The sequence below is a fragment of the Rhinolophus ferrumequinum genome, chromosome 16 (assembly GCF_004115265.2).
Source record: "Rhinolophus ferrumequinum isolate MPI-CBG mRhiFer1 chromosome 16, mRhiFer1_v1.p, whole genome shotgun sequence".
NCBI classification, from domain to species: domain Eukaryota; kingdom Metazoa; phylum Chordata; class Mammalia; order Chiroptera; family Rhinolophidae; genus Rhinolophus; species Rhinolophus ferrumequinum.
This window is the reverse complement of record NC_046299.1, coordinates 26,484,741-26,496,663: the sequence shown is the minus strand read 5'-3', so window position 1 is coordinate 26,496,663 and position 11,923 is coordinate 26,484,741. Positions and strand designations below refer to the sequence as shown.

The window sequence follows — 11,923 nt, the reverse complement described above, 5'->3', positions numbered from 1 at the left end:
CCAATTCAGGAGAACTGGGAAGCACGTGGGCAGGAGCTCTTAAAAGCAACTCCCAGTTCCGTACACTGGTGTTAAGGAATGGCTTCTGCACTCCCATTTTTTAGAGTCTGTTTCCTTTCTCTGTGGCCCACAGGTATGGCTCAACTGAATTAAGCATTCCTCAGCACCAAGGCACTGAAAAATTTTAAAGGCTGGTTTCTGAGAACAAAAGGAGAACGCTAGCAATGACCCCCATTGCTAACCTCCATCTGGTTCCAAAAGGACTCTCAGGACCTGGGCACTGAGAAAGGCTGCTGAGAAAGGCCAGGATACTAATGACCCACTCGGACCAAAACTTGGCCATTGCTCAACCCATTTTTTGTTTTTCGTCTTTGCTTGTTATGGGGAAATCAAGAGGCTGGGACTTAGGAGAAGCGTCTAAACAAGCATGATGTACTCCACACCATAACCCCCGGCTTCTCACCATTTCCCATCCCTGGATGCTTCTAACTCAGGAATGTAGGTACAAGAGAAGAGTGAGCAGCCTGCCACAGGGGCCACAGGCCACAGAACTGGCCAGGGAGAAAGAGGAGACTAAAGAAAACTTCCCAGCTCTCGGTTTTCCCACCTTCCCTTTCTGCTGCTTAATGCATGTCTGTTTCTTCCTCCCTTTCTACAATTCATCAACTAATATGCGCTCAGCATGTACTAACCATTTTGACCTTCCTCCTATTTTTCAAACTTACTCTTGTCCCTCCACCCTTTTTTTTCCTTCTGTATTACCCAGTTTCCCGTGTACTATCCCGTGTATAAGAGTCTCTCCATGCTTTCGAGGAACAGACCATTCTAAGCAGCACTTAGGGAGCTAACACGGCAAAAGAGTAACACATGGGCAGGTAACAGAGTGGGCAGTTGCAGAGTGCTTTTTGTACTCCAGACTTCAGTAACTCCTTTGTTATCAAAAATAATGAAGTCAGCATCAATAACCTGCTGGTTATAAAATTCATCCTTGGCAGAGAGACAGAGAACTAACATTTAATGAATACTTGCCCTCTGCCAGGCACTGTGTAAGGCTAGTGATTCTCAGCAGTTTAGTGGTCAAGGACCCCTCCGGATTCTCGTGGAAGCTGTGAAATCTCTCCATTAGAAAAATTCAATGTACACAACATTTTACATAGAATTACAGGGGCAAACCATGTGCTGAAGCAGCACCACAGACCAAAATTAAAATCTTTCGTGCTAATAAGCACTTACATCGGAAAGCATAGCATTATGGAGACGAGATACTATTGTCCCCACATTACAGATGAGGGGACATACCCAAAGTCACATACATAATAAGTAGCAGAAACATTTCAACCAGAATTGTCTAAACACTACAACTTGCTGCCCTAGATGAAAATGTCATTTGGTTTTTACTGTTATTGTGAATACCACCCATTTTTTTTTAACAAAGAAATAAAGATTATATGAGCAACTGAAATATGTGCAAAACATGCTACTCAGCCCTGGGAAATTGGGAAACTCAAAATTCCCAGAGGTTCCAATCCTATTGCCTATCAGCCAAAAGTCCCATTCCCCCTGCACCCAGCCACCCAGGTGGAAAACAAGCCAAAAAGGCACTTTTCTTAGAGGTTTCATATTCCTCAGAACAAGAGGCAACCTCTCTGTCAATAATACCTCAATAGAACTGGAAAAACATTTAAATAAGAGGCAACCGCTCTTTAAAATAACTGTCAGTCAAAACGTGAATAAAGAGACTAGTCAAGAGGGCCCACCCACCAGGTAGCTCCAGCGCCCGCTGTGCTCCTAATGTCAAGGTCGCCTGTTGGATTCCCACATGGGCCAGTGAGCTACGCCCTCTACAGCTAAGATTGTGAACTACAGCTCTCCCTGGAGCTGGGCTGCCCTGAGCAGCCAAGTGCTGCCGCAAATGGCAACCGACTGCAGCACCTAGGGAGAGCTCAAGGCTCATAATACCAGCATGCGCCAGGGAGCTGTGTCCTACACAACTAGACTGAGAAACAATGGCTTGAATGGGAGTGGGGGCGGGGGGCGGGAGGCAGAAGAAAGGGGGGGAAAAAAAGACCAGTCAAAGCCTATGGATATGAAACAAAAGAAATTTAATTTCAGAATATTACATGAATAGCAAAGAAAGACAATGTTGATTATTTCTTCATAATTACACACACATGTGTGTATATGATATATAGTCATATAAGAATGGAAAATAAAAAACAGTGAAACAGTTAAGAAACCTTGTCTCTCTTGTTGAGTACGCTCAGGGATAGTGCAAAGGCAACCCTTGCTATGAAGAAAGGAGCCTGGGACGGCAGTGTTTTTCCCAACAGGTTCTGGTGGTCACCAAACGTATGGGGGGAGTGCTCAGTGGCTCTTTAGCATAGGCTGAGGCCTCGCACACATGCCCCGGTTTCCATGGTAACCCAAGCACTCAAGTATTATGTACTCCACCTCCTCACTAGCCCCTCCCTCAACTCTCCACTGGTGGAAAGATCTCAGCATTAGTTGTCTGGGAAAGCCAGCTTTTCTATAGTAGTTTTACACTGGGTTAATTACCACTGGTTTAAAAAGCCTGTGATCTTAGGGACCCAAATCTCCCCCCAAATTCTAGGGCAATCCTGCCAAATGCTGGTGCCCAGGTATGGATGCAGGTCCTGCATTTAGCACAAAGGCTGCGGGGTGAAGGAGGGCAGGGGTGAGGCTCTCGCTGAGGAAAGGAGTTCTACTTAGAAAAGACTTCAGGATGAGAGCCTCCAGCTTCAAGCATCTGTACAAGGCCTTGTACAAAGTAAGAAAACAGCGTCTAGAGAAGTCCATTCCCAAAGATGGCTTCCCCAGTTACTCGTGGCCACACAGCTAGTCAGTCAGTCACTATGGGGCACAGGCCCAATGTCTACAGGTTCTCCTGGATGGCAGGATTTTAAACCGTGTCCTAATATAGGCTCCTGTGAGGGAAGCTGAACAGAAACATTGCTATTCAGGAAGAACGAATAGCTCTGTTCTGACACTCTGGGATCAACTGGCTTCCTTCCAGGCCAACAAAACAGCCACGTCTGGAACACCGGGCGGTCACCAGTCACAGCCCTGCTCCATTTCCCAAGAGCGCTCCCTTGTCACTGCTGACTGACTCTGAAGGACATTCAGGGTAAAGAGCTTGTGGTGGATCAACTGTGGTTTCAGTTATGATTCATTCAGTACCAGCTCCTTTTGCATGTTTGGCACTCAGGTATAGCCAGCATCTCCTAATCCTTTTTCACTGCTGCAGTGGAGTTTTCAAACCAGATTCACTGGTCCCAGCACAAAAGTCCATCATTGTCAACAGCCGCAAAACCCTGCGCCTACAGTTGTCACTGATTCAGTGGCTCTTCAGCAGAGAAAAGCAGACCTTAATCAAGGAGTTGCTCTGCGTTTTGACGCTCGTGCCTCCTGGCACGATACCGTACTGTGCCCACATCAAAACCCATCGCAACTGACCCCAGAAAGAGATGAAATTATAAAAGCCTGAGAAAGAGGCATTTCCACAGAGATTGTTTCAACATGAGAAGTAAACATAACAAAACATTAATGAAACATCTTAGAGATGTTAAAAATTGTTAAATACTGGCTCAAAAATACCCGCCCACCAAGTCAGAAGGGAAATAGTACCATTCTGTGGCAAGCGAAAAGGGTCTTTGCCTTTGAGTTCTCCGTAAGACTCCACAGGATTAGAACGGTTATATATTACAAGGCAAAAGGTGATGCAATTTATTGTCTCAAATTTGGATTCCAACTGGATCACAGCTTTTATTAAAAAAAGCGCTATCATACCCTTAAAACAAGGGAAAGCATATTTAACAAATAACTTAAATGAAACACACACACCCAGATACACACATAAACTGCCCATGGGTGAGCTATAAAAAAGCATATGCACGTGTCAAACACCTCTCACCACCTGAGCCCCAGAACATGACCCTGGGCTACCAATTCCATCCAATTACCAATTACCTCCAAAATCTCAGGTCCCGCCCTCAAATAGAACCACAGAACGAACTCGATGACGAGCCATCAGGTCACTGCTCTGCTCGGTCTGCCTGATGCCCACCCGTGTTTAACACAACATAGCTCTCCGGGATGAAACACTTAGATGAGTAAAGAAAGAAAGAAGGCATGGCGTGGAAGGGAGAATACTACTTCAGTCTGGTCATACCAAAAGGGGTTTCTGTTTGAATTCACTGATAGCTGGGTCAAGGAACTTTTTTTTTTTCTCAATAAGGAAAAAAAAAAAAAAGCCAAATAGAAACCTAGACAAATGAATTTTCTAATAAGTATTTTTAAGAATGACAGAACTACACAGTTTTATACTCCTAACTATCTATTGTTCACAGTCTATCAAGTGGGAAGACCAATTTTTTTTTCTTCACTATTGCTGTTCCAGCAGCAAAAGAAACAGAAAGAATGGAAGAGAGGACGGACACTTGGACACAAAACCACACTCTGCTCTCCAGAGTCACCTTTCATTTCAGCAATAACGTAGTATTGTCAACAGTTTAAAAGCAGATCAGCCAGCCATCCTTTGCTGGGTAACTGCTTCCCCACGGAGGCCTGACCCAGCTCAGCACACGGGGTGAGAACAGTTACACAGCTTAACAGAGCGCACAAACCGAACATTCCCGCCTGCCACATGCTGCTCTCTGGGCAGTGAGCAGTTATTTACACGTGATGAAAGCCATGCCATCACTCCCCTCAAGTACATGTGAACATTTCAACCCCGTCAAAGCTCTAGCTCCACCTCCAAACTACGCCCCGTGTCCATTCTGACACGGACAGGGGCAGTGCAGCTCCTTGAACATTGGTGATAAGCCACACTGCTTCCAAATGAAAACATTCCCTCCTTTCAATCCTCTCAGCCCTGCAGAAACTATTGCTGCCTTCCTTCCACTGACTCCAGCTGGCTCTCAGGAGACGGGCTGGCCTGCACAGCTGATCCCTTAGAAGGAGGCAATATAATCCCATCCCGAAGGGATCCTGGACCTAAAACCAGCCAGCCCCATCCTAGTCATACTCCAGAGCTTCCACTACATACAGACATTTCAGCAAACCTCTTTTAAGCTGTCGGTGACTTTCCTGGAGTCAGAGTGATTTGGCACAGAAGTACTGGCACTACCCTGGCACCAGAGATGTTTCAAGCAAGAGGAAACTGAATGAAGGAAACGAGTTCAGCAACCACACAATTATTTGGCATCACTGAGGAAAGAAGAAGAGAGGGACACAGTTTAATAATTAACATTTGTTAAAATTGTATCATTCTGAATTCTCATTTTTCAAATACCCTGCAATCTCAGGTCCAAGAAATAATGGAAATTTTCCAAGAAAGCTATAAATTCCTTGGACACGACAAAGGTATTGAGGGATACAGCCTCATGAGATAAAGAACTTTCCCAAAGTGAAGGTGAAAAAGAGAAGAAAGACATCTGGCTTAGAGCCCATTTAGATTACCTACCAAAAAAAAAAAAACAACATGGCTTTGAAAAACATAAACAACAAATAAATAAGAAATAACCAAAATACCCAACACTGTCAAAATATCAATTAAAAAACATCAATCCACTAGGATTGACAGTATTTAAAAAAAAGAAAAGAAAGAAATCACTGGCAGTTCAGCACAAATTCATATTTTTAAAAAACAGAGTTTGTCTAAACAAATACACGGACTGAGCACTGGAGTCTGCCTAGTTCGGCCCATTTACTGTGCTGTGTAAGCTGGTTGACTGGTTAGTGGTTTCCCCATAATACTAAAGAGAGAGAGAGAGAGAGTTGCTAGCACTGGTTCAGAAAGCAGAGTCTGCAGAAATCATCCAGTGAGTGGGGTTAGAGGTATCAGCCAGGTCATAGGATTAATTTTCACAATTCAAAATGCAGCAAGCAAGCTGCAAGTCCAAGCTTCTCTGTGAGCATTCCCTCACCCACTAAAAAAGAAAATTCTGGGTGGACAACAGGAGAACTCTGGCTCCTTCAGAGGAATCCTAGGTTGAAAGAGAAACAAGAGCATTAAGCACGTTTATAAATATTTATTTTCCCAAACATCCCACCTAAAAGCTAGAGAATCTATACTTAATATTTTCTACCAATGGAGAGTTAAAGAGTTTAATTGAGAATTGATGAATCTCTACCAAGTAAACTTCACTTTGTCCAGTTGCTGTCTTCTCAGTCTTTACATCTTCTTAAAGGCAGTTACCACTTTAATAAATGCCTATTTTGTGCCAAACACTGCTGACTTCTTCAGTACATTCTCATTTATCCTCACAACAGCCTGTGCATGAGGTGACGTGCTTGCCATTTGACAGGTGAAGAATCTGCACCTACACAAGTTAACTTGCCCCAAGATTTATAAAGCTCTTAGGCAGTGAGGCTGGGATTGGAACCCACGCCTAACTGAGTGTAGAGTGCAGGTTCTTACCACAGGTAGTGTAAACCCTGACAGTTTTGTTTTTCCGTTTTGTGATGCAAGTGGCTGACTTAACCTTTGATTATCAAGAGGCATCCACTTCAAAGATCAAACTCTGCCAGTCCCAGGACTAGATAAAGAGCCAGGCCGCCTTCCCCGCTGATGCTCTTACGGCTTAGAGATCTAGATCTTGGTTGATCGCTGTAACTGACCATTTGGACAACTTGTTTATTCTCTTCCCATACTTTAAATTCCCACTCTTATGTTTTAAATTCACCAATAAAGAGCAAGCCCATGAAACCCTAGGCTCGTGCACGTTCTCTCTCCCTACAACCCAGGTGTGCTGTGTAATTTCCAGGTCTTGAAAGTAATAAACTTCACTTTTTTTCAGTCTCCTCATGGTTACTGCTGAAGGGCACCTTGCGATCATAAGAACCACAATGGCCAGTCCAACCACAAAATTGGTGACTGACAGGCTGAGACCAGCACAAAACACCAAGACGCCTTTCACCAGCGAATGTTTACTAAATGCCCACTAGACGCAAGGCACTATCAATCATGGGAGGGAGACGATAGAAGACTGAAGGCCACAAGTATATTCTTAAGTCTGGCCTTTGTCTTCCAGAAGGGAAACTAGTTACAGAGATAACACGATACATGTTAAATAAGTAACTCCAATGAATCATATTAAATGTCAACATTTTCGTAGCATTAATAAGAGTTCAAAGGAAAAAGCATATCCGGCTGGGTTAGCCAAGGTTTCAAAGAGGAGGTGGGGTTTCGGCTGGGCTTTGAAGAACGGGTAGGATTCTGACTGCTGAAATTAATGCCCATTAATAAGTAGGTGCTGATGGAAGGAGAACTGACTCTGGGTGGTGAACACACAATGTAATTTATAGATGATGTGATACAGAATTGCACACCTGAAATCTATGTAATTTTACTAACAATTGTCACCCTAATAAATTTAAAAAATAATTAAAAAAAAAAAAGGGAAAAAAAAATAAGTAGGTGCTAAATCAGTGGTTCTCATCTGGCGGTGATTTTGCCCCCTCCTCCCCAGGGGATATTTGGCAATGTCTGGAGGCAATTGGGGTTGTTACAACTGGGGGAAAGGTGCTACTGGCATCTAATGGATAGAGACCAGGTATGCTGCTTAAACATCCTACAACGCACAGGACAGACCCCACAACAAAGAATTAACCAGGCCAAAATGTCAATGGTGCCAGGTTGAGAAACCCTGTGCTAAATAAATGTGGTTTTTTTGGAGTATATTATTGATGATGATAATCGCATTATTTTATTCAAAAAAAATATTTGTTCCTTTTATAAAATCACCATCCAAGAGCTCTAGGGCTGTATCCATTGTGTAAAAGAAAATAGACGGCAAGCAATTAAATCTGTGGGCTTGGAGACTGAAGAGAGTTTAGATCTAGAGATGCAGGCGTGGACGCAGTTATCATTCAGAGAGCAGAACTGAGCTATAGAAGTAGACCAAGCTGCTAAGGAGGGGGAAAGCAAGGAGTGATGAGCAGAGAACTCTATTTTGAGTGCTGAAAAAACACAAAGGGGTGGAGAGGTGGGCAGACGACAGTCAGCCACTGCAGAGATGGGAAAGAATTGAAGAGGAAGGAGAACGAGATAGGGTAACATCATGACAGCCCAGGAAGGCGTTTTAAGGTAGAGGAAGTGACCAAGGAGAAAGTAAAATGAAAACGCCATTGCCCAATCCAGTGGAAGGTCATTCAGTATCTGTCGGCCTCCGCTTTTCTGAATCACTAACATTTTTGAGAGTCTAATAAAAAGTATATGTTCTCTCCTCCAGAAAAATGCACATATGCACCTACACATAAAATGGCATCAATACCAGGAATTGTATTAGAGCTTTATGAAGTCCACAGTTAACAGGTCAAGTATCCCTGCTCTAAAACTTCTTGGTAAAATATTGTATTAAACTGGCTTATTTTTTAAATGCATTTCTTTCTTCCAAAAGCAGAGTTGTCAATATAGACAGACTTATTATTTCTTGGTCATCTTCAAAAATGAAACCGACAAAAGGTATAATTGATACAAAACACTGTACCCGTCAAAATACCTTATGCTTGGTTTTGACTTATGGATATATAGGTAGAAATACTTAGACACACATAACTCAAACACCGAACTTGCCTCAATCAGACAGCCCAGCCTAGAACTCAGAAGTAGGAAAAAAAAAAGTTCAGATAATTCATTCAGTAAGGAGACTGTACTGAAATCTAACTTTCTAGAAAAGTATAAAGATTTCTCCCTAAAGAGTGCGCGCTTGTTCTCTTTCTATTGCTGATGTCTCAAACAGTAATTATACTCATGTCTCAGTGGTAAAATGAGCATGTCAAACCCAAGATTACTTCAGTTGCCACACGAGTCTAAGAAAACAAGATCAAGTCTCACCCAGCTTTTCTTGGTAAACAATTATGACCACTGGTTAACGCTTTAACAATCACAATGTGCTTTCAAAACATTATTTCAAATGAGCCTCGTAAGCAATCTCTGGAGTAGATATAAGTACTATCCTCATTTTCAGAGGAGGAAACTGGGGCTCAGAGAGAATGCACGGTTTTCCCAAGCCAGGGGAATGATAACTCAAATCAGGTCTAACTACAGGTCCCCTGGTCTTTCCAGGAAAGCACACAGCTTCTTCAGAGGAAAGCACACTGGTAAAAGGCCACTGCCTTTTACCAGAAGAGCCCGGTCAACCAGCAGTCCTGGGGCTATACCTTCCTTTTTGTCCTAAATAGCCTCAGAAACGTCTTGTGCATGATTTCCAGGGTCCTTCAGCATGTCCTATGTATCTGACATGCTGAATACACAAAGCTAAAGTCTATGAAGAAAAGGAGCATAACCATTCCACGTTTACTGAGCATATTCTCAGCACTTCTGTACTTGGTCTCACAAATTAGTTTACACTTGCTTTTAACTGCTTAACAAGTACTCTGAAGATATTTTTCACATGTGTCCCATCTGTCCAAGAAGGCAGGGACCATGTGGGTCTGTGTTCACAGCTCCCCTCAGCACCTGGGACAGGTGCTCAATAACCATCTGCTAAAGGATCTCAAGGGCCAGGACCCAACATAATGTTTACATTGCTTCTGACGACAACCATACTGCATGGGAATTCAAGAAACACTACTGACTGACAAGGTGCAGAAAAGAACTACACTCAGTAAGAACACAGAAGTAGTACAGTAAGTACCTTTTTTCCCCTCTTTCTTCCCCTCAGACCATTTCAATCTTGTTGGTGTCATCGTGACAGCTGGAGAGCCAGAAAATAACTGTAACAAGAAAATTTTATAGTGGCTTAAATGTTCTAATGTCGTTCCTATAGACAGACTTTACTACCGTGTTTCCCTGAAAATAAGACCTAACCGGAAAATAAGCCCTAGCATGATTTTTCAGGATGACATCCCCTGAACATAAACCCTGATGCATCTTTTGGAGCAAAAATCAATATAAGACCCAGTCTTATTTTCAGGGAAATATGGTAACAGAGGAATTATTTCTGGTTCAATTACAATGTGAAGAGTTTTACTGATGTATTTGGATCTCATTAATCTTAACTGATTTTATTGCTGGCTTAATGAAATAACCATGCTTGAGATACCTTGAAGAACGACTCCACAGGTAATGCAGTGCCAGGTAGGTCTGGCTCAAATGTTACCCACCCTGTGGAGTCTCCCAGTAAGAATTGCTCCCTCCAGCACCAGTAATGTTCATGGAGCTATTTCACTGTATTTGTCTTCTCTGCTTATGACTGGCCATATCCTCCTTGAACTCAAAATGTGTTTGTTGAATGAATCAATGAAAACCTACAGAAAGATGACAGTCATCATAAAGGAAAGGATTAATTGAGAAAAAGGCATAGTTGAATGGTCCAGAGAATCACAGTAAAACTGATGACAGTATATCCATTTTCCTCCTTTCTACAAATGTGCACATACAAAGAACAGTATCTTACTAAGTTCAGATTTTCTTTGCTGGCTCTCTTCAATTCACCAATGGCTGGAGATTCTGGAGTGGGGGCCTTGTTCTTTTCTGACATCATCTGATTTCCCAGGACCTTACGCTGATTTAGGAAGAGAAAATACTTGATTTATAAACATCTACTATATATTATAGCTCTTCTGACCTTCAAAACTACAGTTTCTTAGGTTAAAAAAAAATCTCAGTGTTCTGATAGGCCATCTTATACAAGGGAGGCCAAAGTATGTTACAAAAAAAACCCAAAAATCCCTGAAATCATTGCTTTTCTTTAGGTAGTCACTTTTCCTCTACATTTCAAAAGGTTGAAATGTTAGAAGCGACTTTAGAGTTGATTTAAACTAGCTAATACAGGCAATTACGGTGTGCTTCTGAGACCATAAAAGAAACGCCAGTTCCTTACCTGTATAATTTTTTCCCCCACAGACATGTTGTCTCTGGCAGCTCTGAAGAGTCCCTTTGTCCCCTCCCAACTAAAAGATATTTACACTGGGGTCCATTCTAAGACTTTATTTCCCTGTCATGTCCTCACACAGGATTGGAAAATTTGGAGAAATTCTCTAAGAGTTTCTAATACAGCCACAAGAGGATACAGCAGGCCTTCTTAAGAGGGTCACATGACTATAGTGACATTCAGAGCAAGACTAAAAGCCCTTTCATCTCTGAACAGCTTAGAAGCTGATGTAACCTACTGTAACAGCTGACAGTGACAATTCTACCATCTTTGGAGAAATCTTTTCTTTTTTCTTTTTAGAGAATAAACGTGAATTCTAAAAAATGAACATATCAAAACCAGAACATTAAACTCTACAATATAAATATTAGCAATATTCAGAATATAATGTTATTTACATGAGAGAAATTTTACAGAAAGAAGTCTAGCCAAAAAAAAAAAAAAAAAAAAAAAGGTATCAAAGCAGGATAGAAATCAAATAGCTAAAACAGAAATGCCAGAAAAATGAGACTAGTATTGACTGACTCCTTTCAGAAGTCAGATATCACCTCAGAGTAAGCTGAAGTGGGGACGCCAGGAGCCACAGGACTGGCTGTAAAGCCTCCAATGAACTTTTTAAAAAAAACATTTCATTACTCCATTGCTACTGAGCAGAAATCTACATCTACTATTAGCTCAAAAAGTCTCTTTGTTTATAATGAAAACACTTTATCCTGTTTTATAAAACTTGCTAACATTTGTGTTTTAAGTTGTTCTAAAATGTTTTATCCTGATATACTTATAAGCTCTTTTATAATTCTAAAGTTCTAAATTCTCTCTCAGTAAAGAAGTGGGGAAAAAAAAAAGAAAGGAGAAATGGGCAGCTGCCAAGAAGAGACTATCTATTTACTTTCCAGGCAACAATTAGCAATACATCTAGAACCAATCGCAGAAGAGCTCACTATGACAAGAAAACTATACCTATCTAATTTCGGTTAAAGAAACATTTGACTAACACACAGAGAAACATTTCTTTGACTCTAACC

At 41.8% G+C, this 11,923-nt stretch overlaps 1 protein-coding gene across 5 annotated transcripts in view; it reads right to left on the bottom strand.

Moving 5' to 3' along the window:
- Positions 1 to 2,081: 2,081 nt before the first annotated feature.
- Positions 2,082 to 11,923, bottom strand: part of ARHGAP19 (Rho GTPase activating protein 19) — a 61,536-nt gene continuing 51,694 nt past the window's right edge. For 4 of the 5 annotated variants that reach the window (XM_033130963.1, XM_033130959.1, XM_033130964.1 and 1 more), the window contains exons 10-12: positions 10,422 to 10,529; positions 9,660 to 9,738; positions 2,082 to 6,005 (exon numbers count right to left, since the gene is read on the bottom strand). In XM_033130963.1, the coding sequence (XP_032986854.1) occupies positions 5,995 to 6,005; positions 9,660 to 9,738; positions 10,422 to 10,529 (198 nt within the window). In that variant the 3' untranslated portion in view covers positions 2,082 to 5,994. The remainder of the gene's footprint in view (positions 6,006 to 9,659; positions 9,739 to 10,421; positions 10,530 to 11,923) is intronic. The other variant, XM_033130962.1, reaches the window with a different exon arrangement.